This window comes from Lepisosteus platostomus, chromosome 18, assembly GCF_059453375.1.
Source record: "Lepisosteus platostomus isolate fLepPlt1 chromosome 18, fLepPlt1.hap1, whole genome shotgun sequence".
Lineage (NCBI taxonomy): Eukaryota > Metazoa > Chordata > Actinopteri > Semionotiformes > Lepisosteidae > Lepisosteus > Lepisosteus platostomus.
In genome coordinates, this window is record NC_142628.1 from 10190924 (window position 1) to 10210174 (window position 19251).

General features: G+C 36.3%; 1 protein-coding gene across 5 annotated transcripts in view; it reads left to right on the top strand.

The window, feature by feature from the left end:
- Window positions 1-19251, top strand: part of LOC148645638 (doublecortin domain-containing protein 1-like) — a 108762-nt gene that overhangs the window by 67858 nt on the left and 21653 nt on the right. For 4 of the 5 annotated variants that reach the window (XM_088611146.1, XM_088611145.1, XM_088611144.1 and 1 more), the window contains 9 exons: window positions 12806-12929; window positions 14344-14525; window positions 15883-16005; window positions 16696-16795; window positions 17295-17430; window positions 17698-17863; window positions 18030-18167; window positions 18561-18761; window positions 18933-19047. In XM_088611146.1, the coding sequence (XP_088467272.1) occupies window positions 12806-12929; window positions 14344-14525; window positions 15883-16005; window positions 16696-16795; window positions 17295-17430; window positions 17698-17863; window positions 18030-18167; window positions 18561-18761; window positions 18933-19047 (1285 nt within the window). The remainder of the gene's footprint in view (window positions 1-12805; window positions 12930-14343; window positions 14526-15882; window positions 16006-16695; window positions 16796-17294; window positions 17431-17697; window positions 17864-18029; window positions 18168-18560; window positions 18762-18932; window positions 19048-19251) is intronic. The other variant, XM_088611147.1, reaches the window with a different exon arrangement.

The window sequence follows — 19251 nt, forward strand, 5'->3', positions numbered from 1 at the left end:
TCGTATAAAGGACACTGTCTTTGTTTTTATATGATGTGTATGATGCAATACTGACTCAAGTACTGTATAAGAAAAAACTTTTTTGTACAATGACTGAATTTTGAATACCGAGTAGTAAGATGAGATTTGTACAGTAGGTATGGATATTTTTAAGGAAGAGTTCTTAAATAGTAATAGTTTTGTTTAAAATGATGCTTTACCATTTTAAACTTTCTCACAGTGAGGCCACTTTTAACCTCAGAATCTTCATATTGTTTGCACTATGAAAATTATTAGTTGCAGTTTGTCACACAAACACCTTTTGTTTATTTTAGTTTGAAATAGGAAAATACCTCATTTTCATGGTAATTGTTGGACTTTTTTTATAAAAAAAGGACTTTTTTTATAAATCTGGCCTGTGTAGCTAAATTGTACCGAGACTCAACAGGTTGCAATCAGATTTTAGCCATTTTCCATCACAATAGGCAGCTCATTAACAATACTTGCTATTCACATGTCCTACAGTATGAACATTTGTAAATAGTCTGTTGGTTCTTGGCAAGAGAGTGATCTGTAATACAGATGTATTCTTTAGTGACAGACAATTAAACATTGTACTGTAAAGTGCTCTTTGCTTATTCACCATAGAATATGTATGGTCTAACTATTTTTGACTATGTTTAAAATAAATTACAATGTAAAATAATTGATGAAAAACTGCAAAGAAAGAAAAAAGTATTTATTTTGACTTATAATAATTAGTACTTTATGTACTAAACTATCTGTTTTAATAAATTGCTTCAACATCATCAACTGCCTGCAGCAAATTTTAAGTAATAATCTCCAGTTGGCCTAAAGAAATCAAACTTAGAGATGAGGAAAATCTGCCAAGATAGTATATTGCGAATGAGGCTCAAATCAAGAAAAACGGGCTAAATTTTTAGCACAAGGTCAATTGCAAAATGCTCTTGTGGCTAAAAGCGAGCCCAATTAAGTGATCTGATCTGTGCCACAGGCTTTGCATGTAATCTCCACTGTGTTCAGGGTTAAAATCTGCCTGACAGTGGAGAGAAGAATTTACTTTGGCGATGGAGTTGTAGAAACCTAGACTTGGAAAATCACCATCATTATTTTAATTTAGGTATGCAGGTTATGTGTTAGTACCAACATGGCAAGTCCCTGTTAATGAAAGAGTCATGTGTCAAGTGAGAAATCCTAAATCAAGGAAATTGCTGTGAAGCCCAGGAATGTTCCTGCTCTGTCTGATGTTGTTTGTGTAGCCGTGTCAACCAGACAGCAGCTCCTCTTTAGGTTCAACTCAGAATACCAATTGGGGCACTTTTAACGGAAGTTAAATGTTTCCCCAAATTCGATGAATTGATCAGTGGGAGCCATTTTCTACATGACTAGTGCCTGCGCTCAGCCGCACATCCGCAGAGCAGCGGAGGTCGGGGAGCAGAGGGAGGGGCAGTCTCCCCGGCACACTCACGCCTGCTATTCCCGATGGTGCCTCGTCTTGCCTTGCCCTGCCTCGGCGAAGACAAGTGAAGCAAGCACACTATGCTCAGTGGCATTTCCAAATGCAGCTCAGCTGGAGGCCTGCGCTTATTGCATGAGTGGCACACACCAGGGGGAAAAAAGAAATACATAATTTCGGCGAAGCAATAGATTGAGATCCATCACCCCACTCTGCAGCCTAACTGCACCCCCCCCACCTTCACCTTCCCACCTCCTTCTCAAACCCAGCACCAGCACATCACTAATAGCTTCAGCCGTCTCAGATTTTATGCACATTTCAGTCACAGTGGTATAGCTCCATTTCAAATGCATATGAGAGAGAGGTGCTTAATTTTTATCACCCAACTGTGTGATGCCCATTCTTTCTGGTAATGTCATCATCTTTCTAATGGTATTCCTGTCATATCTCCAAAGGTAATAGATAAAGCTTGTGGGGAAAAAAGTAACCAATTTCCTAAAATAACAAATGAAAATATCCAGGGACACACTTAGGAACGATAAGCTTGTTTCAGATAAACGAATCTATTGTGATAGTTGATTGCTGTTGCTGCTTCAGCAATGCACAATGTTTTTTTTTAGTCTAAACATGTGTCAACAGAAACAGCACTACATTTGGCTCACCTTTAAACTAGCAGTTGCTTTCTGTGTAGATTCTTCAGGACAGGCTCCTTTTCTAAAGAAGCTTCTTTAGCTAAAGAACTGAAGGCTAAAAACATGGGAAATAGAGTATGCCAGTGTAAAAAAATCAAAGGCCATAGGTTCTAGCATCCCTTAAAGCCTGCATGCTCAGGGTTTTAAGTCTTTTTGGTGAGATTTCTATGTTATATATACAGTACATCATATGGTATACTGTACTATGCTGCAGTTACTGTTGTTCTCGCAGGGTAAAATCAGCTTCTTCTAGCTATGTTCTTACATGTGATCTTTGGAACTTCATGATTACTAGGAGCAGGGTGACTGCAATATGTTCAGATTTCGGTTATTTAGCAACCCATGCTAACGTAGACATCATTGGTTTCAGTGCAGAGAGCTGTGCAGCATGAGAAGGCGTCACCATTGGTGCACTTCATTAACTGCTTTACTTAATTTTTTGTTAACAATTTTTACTGTGTTCAGTAGCCTCAGTATTTGTTCGATAAAACAAATGTCAAACAATAACATCAAAAGATGTTTTGCTGTTTTGCCCTGACAATTTCTTTTAAATTAAAACAAGCTATTAAAAAAACATGCAATTAAATTCATTGCACAGTCTAATTAACAGTGAACATTCCTGGACAGATGCTAATACTTTCTGAAAGAATTTCAAAAAAGCAAAAGGTTTATTTTTCTTGTAGTAGATGTCTCTAATGAATAGCCCTCTATGACAAAAACAATTTATTCAGTTAAAGAAAAAATGGATACATTTTGCTCATTGTCTGTTTCTTTTTTCTAATAATATTGCTTAAATTCTATTATTTTAAACGTAAATCATTTTCATCTTGAAGATATAGCCAATAACACGAGTTTAAAACTTCTTTTTCTGTACTCACTATACAGTACTGTATGTGCCGGTCTTTCAGAGTGCTAGTCAATTATTTTTGCATTTTCTTTTTAAGGACTTTCAAAAGAAATGTAAAAATTATTATTAGTCTTGCATCTGACAGTCTTATCTACAGATAGCGCTTACACTGGTTTCTATTGTTCAGTCTGGATTAGCTTGTATTGTGTACAGGAAAAAATATTTTTATTGTCTAAATGAAGTCCATTTCAGCCTGCAATGCCTGCATCGTAGGGCTGGTCTGTTCAGCAGTGAATTTTTCTAGAGAAATATAATCGATCAGAGAATCATGAGAAACATTGAGAACTATAAGAGTAATTAATATCACAAAACAAAGGTGTTTGCTAATTTGTGAAATGTCAGAGAAAAGATAAAGTAACTTAATTTCCATAAATTCTATAATTCAAAAAAGTTTATCTGTTTCTTATTTTGTCTGTTTCTAGCATTTCATCAGTTTCTGTGTAGTTTGCTAAAGATGTTACATGCACTTTTGAAGGTAAGAAGTTGTTTCTAACTGTGACTTTAGGTAAGATAATTATCTGTGAAACTTGCTGAAGTGTCAGGAGCTTACTTTTGTTTCCTGTGTTCAAACTTTCCAGCCACATTTGACTTTATGAACGTAGTAATTAACTTGCCAGTGTTCCATTAACATCATGTTAAGCTTTTAAGTATTAAGTTTTAATGTTAGGTAAACAACAGGAAGCTACTTGTGCCGTAACCTAAGTAGCCCCAGAGTCACTCGTGTCTCCATTAAAATGTTCAGCTTGACAGTAAACACCCTTACAGCCTGTTTTAAAATTCACACTTGCCTTTTATGAACACCAGATCTCACAGCATCCCAACCTCAGAATGCAAATCACAATGACTTTTAATTTAGTAGGGGCACTGTGGTTTGTTTGTTTTTTTGAGTTTACAGATTCTGTAACCAGGACAGGAACACTACAATGTTTGTTTTTCTTAAGTAAGTAAAGCATGAGTGTATCAAAAAAAGATTTAAACAGTTAGAAGAGAGGCCATGATGCATTAAATTTATGCACAAAACATTTTGGAGACAAAAGTATTGACACCTCTGTACATGAAATATGAATGGATCTTTAAAATCTTTTTTGAACATTCATCACTAACCCAGGTATGGACAAATTTGTACACTGCAAATAAAGCAAGCATTGACATATAACTACTGTACAGTATGTGTATTACATACTATAGATAGCTTAAGGCATATAAAAGTTCCGTCTTGAATTTAACTGATATTTTATTTGAAATCTGGAATAACTGTTGCCTTTTTCAAAATACTAGTGTATTACTTAAAAAAAACATTGTATGCAAACTATGTCCTAAAATGATTTTATAAAAGGATAATAAAAGGATTTTATTAAATTTAACACATCTCTTTTTTTCAACTGTAATAATGCAGTCATAAACTTACCCATAAACAGTTTTCTATAATGCAAATCAGTCTTTATGTTTATATGTGTAAATATACAGTACTTATACAGTATACAGTAATATAACTCTTAAGAATGCTTGTTTTTGTTTTCTTCTTGCCTGCAACTTATTTAATTATTCAAATTAAAATTTGTAATGACTTTATGAGATAATGTTTTCTATTCAAAAAGATAAATATGATTATATGTCTATAGCATAAAAGTAGATATAAGTCAGAATCAAAGTGACACTGACAGAACAGCAGGAGCAGGCCTGCCACAGTGACACGATGCAGATTGCTATTGTCATGCAATACTAGCTTTTATGTGAATTTCTAAAGTCACTGATCTCACACAGGCAAATTAATTTGAGGTTCTGATAAGAGCAATCATTTGACAACCATACTGAAGCAAACAGCACAGAAAATTAAATCATCTTTCCCGTGTACTATAAGCTTGAACAGTCTATTACATTTCAGAAGCACAATGTTCAGTATGATAGGAATTCAGATTCAGTGATGGGGTTTCAAATGTAATTCATTCCAACAAAATATGAAATTGGAAGTTGCTCCTGTAAATGACACAGAAACTTTAGCATTGACTCCACTTTTAACAGTAGAATCTTTGACCTTTTACTTATTAGCAAATGATCTTGTAGTGTCTAGCCATGTGTCTAGACATGGCAAAAGTATCTTTGGTGTCAGGCTTAATCCTTATCATATAAAAAGTTAACTTGTTTTTTATATAAACCTAGATGTGTGCTATTCACCACTTTTAAATAGTGTAAAAATAAGATTTGGGGATTCTAAATAGTCCCTTCTTAATTCTGACGTGTCTCTGTTTTTCCCTGGGGCCTTAAAGAGTTCTACAGTACCTGACAAATTTACCATTGAGACACAACAAATTATAGCTTAATGAAGACTTAATCTCCAGTATTCACTACCCATGGGGTAGGCTAATTTGGTAAAATATGATCAGCCTACATGATTGGGGCTGATTGATATAACCATTATTATTTCAAATGCCTTATGCATTTGTGCTGAAGACGAGAAATCATGGTAAAGTAAAACTCTTACTGTGTTAAATAAATTGCAAATAAATTTAATCAGATGTCTTCCTATTCAAGCAAATCATATGAGTATCAATGTTGTTTTTTTCTTCTAAATCATGATTGACAATAGCGCAGGTTTTCAACTGAGTGACTCAGTACAGACTGAACACAATGTCCCAGAAGGCTCTCTGCCACCCTAAAATTATTTAACTGGCTCTATTTCCAGTTTTATTTTTATACTCAGACTCGGTGTATCTCCAGGTACTCTTTAGATAAAAGCAGACAAAAACATGATTTACAAAGCAAGGAAATAATAGGTTTAACCTTCTACATATTACTAATATTAAATAAAAAATGTTTGTTTGTTTAAACATATTTTATCACATTGGTACTGTAGCTTTTACATGTATCTTGTTTCTTTTTTTCTGTATCTACTTTTTTGCTGTACTACTTAATGTAAATGAAGGCATAATAGCAAATGGAGGAAATCCTTCCCACTGGTGTTTACTAGTAACAGTAACGCTCTGAACTTGATAACCCTTTACATAGGGTTTGTTTAACCTTTTTTTTTACCTGGGATGTACCACTGGGTAACCCACCTAGGCCTGTCCCACCCACTTCTCATTTGTCCTAAAAAACATTGGCACATTGACATCACAGGCTGCCTGCTTCAGTTCTGTGATTTCAAATCCCACCACAAGTGATGGTGTCAGAATGTGAATGGTGTTCTAACGTCTTGCTTTTCGTGTTTTGTGAATCTGAGGGGAAAGCAAGCATTTAGACACTTGCTAACCACTGTACGCTGAGCTGTCACCCTCGATGTGTATTTTAAACACTGTCCCTCTTTACAGGAAGCAGATAGGAAGCATAAAGTGCATAGTTTCATTCATGCGGACCTTGTCAGAAAGCGCTTCTGTGATATGATTTCTGTCAGGAACAATCTGTTTGAAATTTCTCCGTCTTTACTTGTGACCACCAAACGGCTTGTCTGTTTCCTAACCCTAGGTGATGGGATCTACTGCCTTGTCAGATAGAATTTGATTTCACCCGCTACCTGCTTGTTGACTCTGTAGCAGACTCACTGTGGTGGCAGAGAAGGCCTCCAGGCTAGCCAGCTTCTGTCTCTTCCTGTAATTAGCCACAGCCTTTGTGCAAAGTAAAACAGAGTGATTCTGCGCCGCGAAAATAGTAATGTGCACGGACAGGAGTTTTTTCACTTGAAAGAAAAAATCAGGGGGTAGAACTTGTTAACATGTCTTGATGGCTGTGTAAGAGCTATGTCAGGGCTTAAGGGACAAATAGATACGTGTGTTGGCATGTACATGTGTCAATCAAAAATGTTATTATTGTTCTAGAAACATTAAAAGAGAGATTCTATATGCAAAACAAAGTTCTTTATTAATTTATAAAGCATAATAATTGCTGAATTGCTTGCTGGCTTCTGCTGGTTTTGCTGTCTGTTGGAGACACCTCTTCCACTCATATTGAATACTATCATCATAATACTAAAGTCTGTAATTATGATATGTAATTATGGCTCTGGAACCTATTTAAACCATCTAAATAAGCATTGCACTCTCCATGCACTTTTGTCATGGTTTTATCAGGTTAAAATTAAGGCCTTCTTCCTGTCTCCAAATATATTTTTAGTAAAAAGACCTTTTATTATTATAGCATTACAGCCCAGTTTGGTAAAAAAAGGCAATGCAATTATTATGTGCATTTTTTCAGTGAACAAAATGGGTGTGAAGAGCTTTGTGCAGAAGTTCTGTCAAGGACAGCACTTGAATATTAAGTCAACATAATATGCTTTTTTCAACAATTATTTGCTTTCGAAATGTGTCCTTAAAACTGTCAAAACTGAGAAATTATTAATTTAATCAATGACCAAGCAGAGTTGATCAACATCAGTATTTATGAGACAGGGGCAGTCAAACGTGTGTGTATGTAGTACAAGGTTATGCCACTTGAGGGCTTTTCTTTGAAATACCTCTTTGTAGCTTAGAGTTCCACATGGGAATATCTAGTACACATTTTCTTCATATGTAGATTAATTTTAGATTTTATTTTCATGGCAGATCTGAATCTGAAAATAAGTAGTAGGAAGCAGTGTTAAGAAGAAGATTAGATTAAACAAAATTGATTTATCCTGTAATTCAGAGAATTATTAACCTTTGAAATAGATATGATGGAGGACATCTAACCTTGTCATTGTTATAGTGTACAACAAATGCCCTTTGTTTCTCTGCAAAGGTAATTGAATTGCGTGACTTAAATTGGGCCAGGATCATTTATTTCATTTCTGTAGTTTTGAAATACATATATATATATAACAAAGTATTATTTTTTCTCTTTTTTTTCCACATTGTACACTCAGTATATTATTGAGTTTTCCAATATACTGTATGGTCTAAGAGGTCTGCCTTGTTCCTTTTATCTTTCTGTAAATTTCCTTAAACTGTTTTTGAAAGTGAGATAATTGTTTTTATTATTGTTGCTCACATAAAAATTCATTTATGAGCTGGTAAAAAAAACAGTAGTGCAACCCAATACAGTAAAACCCCAAAGCAGTTCTGCAGCAATTTTCAAAAGAATGAGGAAATTCTATTGAAATGTATTAAAAGTGGTAATAAAACATTATTAGTGAACAGATGAACATTAAACTCAATGTATCTTTAAATATAATTTGGACGTGAAATAGCAATGTCTCCTATGGCTCATTTATTACGTTTTCTCTCCTCTGAACCAGGACTCTGTCTTAACCGTGCTTCGTTATCACGCTCTTGTGTGAAAAAATGCATGTACATACAAAGGACAATAAGGATTGTAATGAGTTTTTAAACTGGTTAATGTTCACCCCATGTACAACAGCAAATAAAAGCTCTTTAATTCAGGTTTTTTGCCTCCGTTTTTTCGCGTCCAGTTTGGAAGGCTGATATTTTAGTGCAGTAACCTTCCAAATGTTAAGGTCGTCAGTTGGAACACCAGCTGCGTCAGTCAGGTTGGGGTCTGACTTTGGGCTACAGCTACGGTGTGTTTCTGGATCGGCAACGCAAACGGCAAAGTCGTCTGCTGCAAGCCGAGGTGAACAGCAGCCCTCTGGCAGAGGAAATTCAAGCTATCAGCTCTGGCCAGCTAAGGCCTTGCTGATGTGGAGGAAGTGTTAGAAGTCACAGCCACAGGGAAAAATCTTGGGCATGCATGGCTTTTCAGGAGATGTGTATGAAATATTTACTTGGTGTTTACTAATGCCAACCCGTTTTTACTGTAACCGCTAAACGGTGTTTTAATCCCACTGACAATTAAAAAGACTGGGTGCAGTTGTCCTTTGTGGTTTTCAATGTGCTACTGCACCACATGAAGACGGTGTTGTTTTTTCTCTGGGTTGCATTAGAAAAGTTCATGGCCCACTCTTTTTCTTTCAGCAGCACAGCTGTACGGTATTTTAGAGCCTGTCGCTTAAATAAGCAATGCTCAATTTGTCTTTGATGATCCACATGATTCAGGTGAGACAGGAGCAAGATCAGACCCTCCTTTGCATAAAAGTTAATCACAGAAAAATGTAAATTGATAACATTTTGTCTCGTTTTTCCCCCCATTTGGGGGACCGCTAAAGGCTCTCAGCAGCAATCATCACAGTATGGTGCCACATTGGATGCTGTACAATGATTACATTTGTGTTGAATACTCGCTCATTTAAATGTCAGCCTTGATGGGATAGTACATCAGCAAAAGCAGGATGAAAAGTAAACATCTAGCAGATGAAGGCTAGCACTTTTGAAAAATGTATGATCTAATGTGCAGAAATTACCTTTTAATTACACAATTCTTTTTACTTTCATAATTGTTTTGGTCATACAACAAAAACAGGCCTGTAATTTAAAAGCTATCTCAGGATGAAACAAGAAACAGAGGGGGAAAAACAATTATGTTGAACTATTTCATTATTAGAATGTTAAAGAGCATTTAAAATATTTGGCTTAAGTGGTTACACGACACAAAGCAGTTAATGTAGGTCAGTAAGAAATGCTTTGTCAGCATACTAATCGCATATATGATGCCTGCCGCATTCAATTGTTCTAAAAGAAAGTATAAAAATGTTTTATTTATACATGTTCATGCAAATATTTAAACATTTCTTCTGTGTGCATATATATATATAATTTAATTGTTATTAATTTTTAGCTGCCTGTGAGGAAGGGGTAATGTGATGAGCATTTTTTTCATAAACATATGGTTCTTGTTTTTAGAGGCATTGTAAAATCATACATAAAAATGTACATACACAAATTATCCGTGTCTACAAACTTTATCTGTGGTGAGTATAGGTTTGTTAGGGATGAATATAATGGCAGGAATATTGCTTGCTATGGTGTATAACCCTTCAAAAAGAACACAGAAGAAGCATCATTAACAAATATATTTTAGCTAAAGAAATATTTATCACATTTAATAAGATAGAGTTTAGTGTTTCTCTGTAGCATATACAGCAATTACATATCTTTCCTCTTGTGCTTTTGGTGTAAGGGAGCTGTTTTTCTCTGGAGTCTTATTTTTTCCAAGAAAAAAAAGTCTTAAAATTCACTTTTGTCATATGAGGAGACTTTTGACAGGCATTTCATTTAGTATACTCCTGCAGACCTGACGTTACCTTCATCCGCTTGAGTTTTCCTTAATTATTCATATCTGGCTCTCTGAAACATTCATTTAATCCCGCACGTCCTCCTAGATTCCAAATTTAGACACCATCTTTGTGTACATGAAAAACATTTGGGTGGCAACTATTTTTAGTAAACTTTTGTGTGGTGTGTTAACAAGAATAGCCATTGGTAGCAGACATCTAACTGGGTGGAATAATCATAATTTGCTCTGGGGGCCTGAATTTGAATCTCATGGAAACCAAAATATGAGAGGAAAAACTAATTTAAATCTAAATGGCTCCAAAGGTCACATGTTAAAGGCTTAGTTTAAAATGTCTCTTTCCGTTTTTACTATGTCTGCTAGAGAAGATGTTTCATATTAACATTAATAGCCTCAGCTGTGGATGGTTTCTCAAATGGGAATATTAATAAGGATGGAAAAAATATTCAGCTGAGGCCCGAGATGCTTTTAGAACCCTGACACTGAGTGGCATTAACATTTGGCAATATATAATTCACTGTGGAAAAGTGGAGTAGCTGGGGTCTGAGCATTTCAGAAGAGGATTCTTGAATTCTCCACAATTTCTAAATTTCACTGGAACGCTGGCACAACCCTACAAAATAAAACCTTCACAAGCCCTTGCAGCCTTTGACCTACTGGTATATGAGCAGGCCTCAGGAGAAGTCTGACATTTTTAGTAAGAAAAGCTCCTACCAAAGACAAAATAGTTTATCTGATATTTTGAAAACTAAAATACATCTTCAGAAATAGAGGAGTTTTTGTTATTATTTTTTAATTGGCAGGACAGGATGGAGATTTATTTCATAATAGATATAATATAGTAAGTGAAAGCTTAATAAACACTGCAGTTCGGCTAACAGATGGTGCAGCCCTGTTTTTATGTATTGTTTCCTGCTACGTAGTATTAGCCTACATTTTCGTCCACTTCAGTCTGCTTCTGTTGTACATGTAAAAATTTAGAAATTAATATAATTTAAATTGAAGTTTCCATTTTATTTTTGACTAGGCCACTTTTAACATCAATTATGGATGTTTTAGGGCTACCATAAATTACCCTTACAACTGAAACTATACTTCCTTAAGAGAGATTAGAGGTCTGTTACCACTCACAGGTCAACATGATAATCTTGTCTGAACATATCTAGGGACGTGAACAGCGAGCTTCAGGTTGCTGCCTCGCAGTGCTGGGGCCCTGGGTTCAGTCCCAGACTTGCGTGGAGTTTGTATGTTCTCCCTGTGTGAGCGTTTTTGCCGGGTGCTCCGGTTTCCTCCTACAGTCCAGACACGTACTGGGAGGTTAATTGGCCTCTGGGAATATTGCCCCTGGTGTGAGTGTGTGTGTTTCCCGTCCAGGGCATTTCCCACCTTGCGCCCGTTGTGTGCCAGGATAGTCTCCGGCTCCCCCACAGCCATGAATTGGATGAAACAGTGAGAAACTGGATGGATGGATATTTGTATGAGTTGTCGATGTCATTAGTGATAACACTGCAATGAAAAATAAGTAGATGTTACTTCATAGACAGATAGTTTTCTATATTAAATTCATATTTAAAAAGGAATATTTTGGAGTGATTCTTCTTCCTAGCATTCCAGGATGTTCTATAGTGAAAATAATAAGTCATTAAAATATTTTAGCAATAGGATATGCACTGTTAAAAGCCGAATTCATAGCCTTTGAGACCGTTTGAAGAGGTAAACAATGTTGTGTGGCAGCATTTCTATTTGTTTTATAAGTGTAGTGAGTGAATTTCTCTTAAAATTTTACTGCATGGAAAAATTAAGTAATCTTCCTTGCCCCATATGGTTTCAGAGTGCTCTGAATTTAGAGCATTCCTGCATTGTTTTGATAGCTGCTGTGAATTTTCCATGCAGCTGTGTGCCTTTCAGCATAGCAGGGTCTCCATGATGTCTTAGAAACTGGGATGTTACCAAGAAGTGTCCTTATGATGCCAGCTGTAAATAAACAGAAGGGAAAAAACAGAACACCAGATCTAATTTATGGAGTATGGCTGCCACCTAATGGCTATCTTTAGTATTGCCAGTATTCTAATTGTCTCTGAGTTGTACTGTAGATCAGTTATGAAATCCACAGTCACAAAAGCAATGAGAGAAATTATTAGATTCTATAACGATGAATAGGATTTAATTAATTGCAGTTTAATAATCACCCATTACAATGAAGGAATGAATCAAATACCTCAAATACGTTGTCTAAAAGGTATTTGTTGTTTTTAAAACAGTATGTTTTCACTTATCACAATTTGTGGTAAAAAAAAGAAAAAAGCCACAAGGCACTAAATGCCATGACAAGTCAACTGAGCAGTGAGTGATAGAAGTCACAAGTACAGATACAATCATGATCTTTCACTGCAGCCAGAAGAAAATGACCATTTCCCCCAGTCTCATTGTTTCCCACATCATGGTCTGTCACTTTTTCCCTGGTTTCTACTCACAGCTCTCTTCCCTGTCATGTGCTACCTTTGCTGTTCCAGAACACTGAAACATTGTGAAGAAAAAAGCGATATGTCACAGCATGTCACATCATCTCAGTTCTTATTCATAAAAAAATAAATTACAGCACATTGCTTTGTGCTTATTACTGTCAATGACTGTCCTTTTTATGTCTTTCAGATGGGCTATCAAACAAGAGGGAATTCACAAACTAGGTCAATGGAAGCACTCGAAAGTGGAGAACCCACAGTGGAACAAGCTCATGTACATGTGGCCTCTGCTGCCGAATGGAGAGCTGAATGAGGTACTGTTCCTGTCCTGGGCTCTGGATCACTAACATGGCGACTACAGTACACCTGCCTTGCCCCAGGAAGAAACCGCAGCTCTCCCAGTTAACGCTCGGAGCTGTCGTTTTTTTCAAGCTTGGTGGTCTGTGCTTATTAATCATTTCAAAACCTTGCATGCATTTAAAGAGAAATTCTTTAAATCAGTGTAAATCGAGAGTTCCAGGCAATGCCTCCAGCAAGTAATGTGTTTGCATTAAATGAAATGAAGGCAGAAGCTGACTGTATTTGTGGCATTAGCCAGCGTGGACAGGGCAGTGGGTACCCTCCTGTGAAACCTAGTGGGGAATGGGTGATGGGGGTGTTGGTACTGTCAGCAGAGAGTGCTGGAAAAGCAGGACTGAAGTCCTATGTTTTTACCCTAGTAAGCGAGCGCTTGTTGAAAGTCGGGGTATCGTCTTTCTTATAAGCTTTTGCTATCAGCTCTTTAACAAAAGGGGTCACCTCATCTGTGGCTTTATGCCACCGCAAGGCGCCCTTATGTTGCCTTGAATTAATACACAAGTACTCTGTGGAAGCACATTATTATAACGGGGAACACGCACATCCTGTCACAAATAATCCATGTTATTTACATAACACAACTCCTCTGTCATTTTGTAATAGATGAGGCAAGGAAGCAGAAACTATCGGTAAGCTAACAAGCAGAATCATTCTTCTGGTGAAAACAATCAGAATGTTTACAAGATGTTAGAAATTAATGAAGATGTAGAACATCTCAGTGCTGTTTTGTTAAAGCAGGTGATAAATCCGTCTCCTAAACCATTTTGTTGTTCAGTCCAATTATAAATATGGAATTCAGACAGTCTAATATTACCTGAGATCATTATACTAAAGAGCCTGACCCAAGCAGAGCATCTTGGCATAATGATTGCAACAGCTCTGTTTTTTGTAATGTTTCTGAGAAAACTGTATTTCATATGATCAGTATTTACAATTAAAAAAATATGTAAAAACATAAAAATGTCAGGTTCTGTTCTTGATTCACATAGGCAGTTTGGAGAAAGGAGAAAGGGCTAGTGATTTATTTTTGTCACTCGACAACTCTCCACTTAAAATGAAATAGTTTATTTTACAATTTAACAAAACAATTTTTCTGAGGAGAACATTTTTAAAAATGTTAATTTTACAGAAAGGTCTTTAAAATGCATGTTATTTTAAAAGTATTTAAAAATTGAGAATTGCTGCTTTTGAGAATTTGAGGAATTGAATTTGAGGTAACAGTTTTACAACCTAACTGTTCTACATACAATATATTGTACAGAAAATGTGTTCATCAAGTGTTGTTCAAATTAAAACCTACAGTACTATGGTATAAATCTAAGTACAGTTTCAGATTGCATTCTTCTTATTTGTGTGTCCAATAAAATCCAGGATTTCAACTGGCCCCTTGAAGGGTTTCTGATACCTAATGCTCCTCCACTGACAAACCCGCCCAGCAGGAGGCAGAAGTCGTACCTGCCTGTGAGGCTGAGAGTCCTGAAGAATGGAGAGAGAGAGGAAACAAAGGCCATCACCGTTACAGGACCAGACATCACCAACATGCTCAGAAACCAGTACAGATCAACCAATTCTCAAACTTCTTTCACTTCTTTCTCCTTTCTAAGATTCAAAAACACAACCTCTGCACCAACAATGAAGATTGAATTATGCACGTGTTGCATTTTTAAATCATTCTGTAGTTCCTTTTTGATTATTCTTTGCACGGGTTTAGTGCTTACATCTACATTTTTATACGTGTCACAACTAGACAAGAGAACTTACAAAACTTACAGATTGATAGTTTACCTGTTTAAGGTGTAACACTCAAAGTATTGTACAATAGAGTGAAAACTTCAAATAGCACAGTGTTAGTTGAAATCTGTAAGTCTCTCTTTTGTTATCCTAAATGCTGACACTCTGGAATTTTAACATTTTCATGATATGTAGTATCTAAATTCATTAAGCGCCTTCTATAGATATTTGCACATCAGACATTTTTGAATGATGAGCAGCATGACGTTACACTGTCCACTGAGCAGTGAAGAAAAATGCAAATGCCCAAAATTAATCTTTCAGGTAAAGTCAAGCCTGAAATTGAAATCTTTGATGCATACATTTCATTTGTAATTTCTAATTAACTCACTCTGCTATGCCAAAAAGTCCATTTTGGTGCAAAGTAAATAAAGCTAAACCATTGAAATTCACACATGAGCAAATTCCGCTTGTCTTCTGTTTGACACTTTTATATGTATATATAGTGTTCTTAGACACTTTGGTATTGGTTGAAGTTCACATCCTGTACATTTAATATCGTTTTCTGCTTTGAGCATATTGCTTATGGGTATGTTTTTTAAAATTGCTGTGTGGGTAAGTTTTAAGGTTAGCACATAGTCAGAGAACCAAAATATAAGCATCACAATAGCATTAAAATTAAATAACCTAAAATACTGGTTTACCTTTAAATATGTATTGTCTGCAATATTAGGTGTTGCTTACTATGAGATGGCTACTTAGAATTGCCTTGCTTAAGTCATTCCTCCTTTTTGTATGTAGAATATATCCTGCTTAACTTTTCTAGAATTGTGTTCCTAAATCAGTGGTCCTGAATTTCTTGATCAGCTTTTCAACCTTATTTTCCTTTATGAAGCCTTCACTCTTGTGGCTTTTCAAAATCTGTGCATTTCAACCACCATGACCTGCCATGTTCTTCAGCCAGTTCAGAGCACCCTGCCAGTCAAGGAACATAAATCTTATTTCATTTTCTCTTTGTTTTGACAAACATCTACATATATACGTACTGTATAGGCACGTTGTATGTATCATGAAGACATGTGACAGATGAATAGATTCCTTAAATACAAATATAAATTCTCATTTTTATTTGGTAACTAAGCTGGAAAAAAAATCATCACAATGAAACTGTTCTCACAGCAGGAATTCTGCGACCAGTTCAAAGAAGCAGAAAGTCCCAAAGGACAGGCCGAATTGCCTTGCTTTGGAAGATGATGGTTCAATAAAAATTCATAGGCTAGAGCTTCAGCAGTTTCTTGAAAGGTAATGACAATATATAAAAAATGTTTAATGAAGACTTATATTTCTCAGAACAATCTGGGTACAGCTACTTTTGGACGTTAACATTTAATTAGTTTGCAGAAAAGACTTGCAATTATTAAAATATTACTGTAATTAATGCTTACTGGTCTTTATAGTTTAGAATTTTATAGCATAACACTAATCTAGTCTTTAATTTTAGTATTTATTAAACTGAAAATGGCTGTAATATTTTTTGAAGACTTTCCTTATGCTGTACCTTAAGTCTGTATGAAACACATGGGCACATAATATTATACAGTATATGGTGTTATTTTTGTTTTTTTCCGTAATATATTTTCTATTTAGCTATTTCTGTGGTTTGCTGATACTGTATCAGATTTTTAAAGTATTTTTTTTCCAACACTGCAGAAGGAAAGGAAACTTTTTTTCTCATCCATCCAATTCTAAATAAGCAAAACCACATCACCTATAATTTCTGCTGACACCCTAAATTTTCTGGTCCTTAACACAAAAGAGTATAATTACAGCATACAGCTCTCAACATAACTGCATGAGTCCTAGGTCACCACTTCATGAACACTGGCAAACCGCACAAAATCAGCGATAATTCCATAGGCCTGTCAGGTGTACCAATTTATTCCCATGTTGAAGCTTGACATATGTTTACTTGACTGCTTTTCTCTTTTGCAGATGTACTGTGTTGCTGAATTTGCCATTTGCAGCTCGGAAGCTGTTTGACAAGGATGGGAAGGAGATTTCTTTACTCAAAGATCTACGAAGAGACCAACTGGTGATTAAAATAGTATAATTAAAACAAATAACACTGAATACTTTAAGTCTGTCAACAGTGCAATATAGTTTGGCTTTCTATCATTTGTTATTTTAAAATTACTCACTGTTATTGTGATCCCTACCACAATAAGTAGTTTAGTATTTTGCTATGGGTTCCAAATAATTTCGTGGCCTGATCTTCACTATTGACAAAGCTTGGTGCCTTTATATGCTATAAATAACAAATATAGTAATAATATTTAATAGAGTGCATGGAGTGTTGTTACTGTGCCAGTTCTGCTTGTTCCTCAGATCTGGGGTAATGCATTACTTAGAAAATTACAGTTTTATAGACAGTGAATCAAAAGATGATAAATATGCAATAGCTCATGTATAAAAATTGATGACTATGTGGTATGCATTAGTAACTCAAGGGGTCGTTTTTCTGTGGAAGAAGGCGTGTACTTTTTAAAGTAGAACACTGTTGGTTTTTATCTACCGTATATCTTGTTTTCCAGGTTTATGTTTCTTGTGGAGAACAATGGATTGATCCTCAGCTGACCCGGAAAGAGCAGGAGAAACGCTTGATCTTAAACAGCCTGGAATCAGATGTGGCTGTGATCCGCAACTACTGTGCCATGCGCAAGCAACATGGTGGGTATATTCAGACTGCCTGCCACAGTTCCTAGGAAGCCCTCATGCTGCTGAAAGCAAGGTCAAAGGTTTGAGAAGCAGTGCCTGCACAACCTTGTTCACTAACATTCAGATTTAAGGCAAGTTTTGCAAAACCCACTACAAGATGTGCTTAAAATCTCTAGCTCTTTTATTTTACAGAAACCTGTAAGTAAATTCTGATCATTTGTACTGTGTATTTTGTTTTTTAACATTTTTACAAGCTTGGGGTGTTCCTGTATTCCTCAGACCTTGTTCTGGAGGTGGCAGGAGAGGTGATGGAGGGATCACAGCTCACTGTGGCAGAATGCTGTGTGGAATTGGATAACAAGGACCAAGAGGAGTCGACTGATGTACACCATACGGAGGAGATGGGAGATAAAAAGACCAGTGAAGATGTCGTGAATGAGTTTCCGTGAGTTTGCAGTCTCTTTAAGTGAATGCAGGCTAATACCCAAAGAAATTTATAATTTATATTGTTAAAAAATTCATCCAAAAGACTGTATATAAGAAAATAGTTAAAAACCCAAGGAAGAATACTCTCAAAGGCTAATCTTTTTATTGTTCTTATTCTTGTCCAGGGAAGACTCACATACTAAGGCCCACCGAAAACTTGAAGAAAGTCGCTCAGTTTTCAAGTATTCATGGCAAAAAGAACCTGAATACCCTGAAGAAAAGGCAAATGGATCTGAGGATGAGAAAGCTAACATGAAGCACAGGTAGCAAGCTTGCAAAGTTTTCATTTCATTTGTTTGTTTTAAACTACAACTGTCAGATGATAAGCTTTTATTTGATTTCTTTCCAAATTTTCTTACTACACTGGTCATTTTGAATTCAATAACATAGGCATTTGTTTTAAATAGCTACATAAGCAAGGAATTCATACTGAGTCATATTACCGTACATCAGGGGAGATACCAGTATCAGTAAGGCTGATACTACCAGTATCAGTAAGGCTAATACTGTAGACAAAGAATCTTGTTTGTTTTGTTTACATGATAGCAATTTAATGTTGCTGCTTCTTATTATCATGTTAAGTTTGGCCTTGCTCAGTGTGGAGCAATGTGGTAGCGCACAGTGCAATATTCACTTTGATCTTCATTGATTTCTAGGCTGCAACCAAAACATACGCGAACACCGCGGACGCAGCGGCAACAGTTTAGTTTCTGCGGTGGGCAGTTTGTGTGCTGCGGGTCGCCTGGTCTGGCTCTGGGGGTGCAGGGAGAGGGGGCCCAGCCGGGGATCCCCATCCGGCTGGTGCAGCAGAACCCCAATGATACCAATCAGCGCTGGATTCTCCGAGAGGAAGACCGGTAAAGACTCCCGAAGCGGTGTTTTCCGTTCTGTGAAATCACCTTTGAATAAGCAGGATCTCGCCACATATAACCCTCCAATAAAATCCCTTTTATTGACGAGATATGCTTCTTGTATATTATGTGCTACTAACCAGTACTGCTGTTCTTTTTCTCATATGACTTGTGTAGGACTTTTCACCTGATGGGTAACCCAGCTCTAGTGTTAGCTGTCTCTATGCCAAAGATAAAGCCCGGAGACACTGAATCCAGAGTTCAAATCCCAGGATGTTCAGTTGTGCTTCAGGTGAAAAGACTTAATTTACTCGCACAAATAAAAGCCAAAAGTAGACAGTTAGGGAACTGGATGATTTTAACCTTCCAGTTTAATACTGAGTCATCATTACATCGTTTATCACTACTGATGCCCAGTGGTAACTATTTGCACAAAGTCTGAATATTCAAAAGTTCAATTCAAGACTTGAGGTACTATCTGCACAGGAGTTTGTAT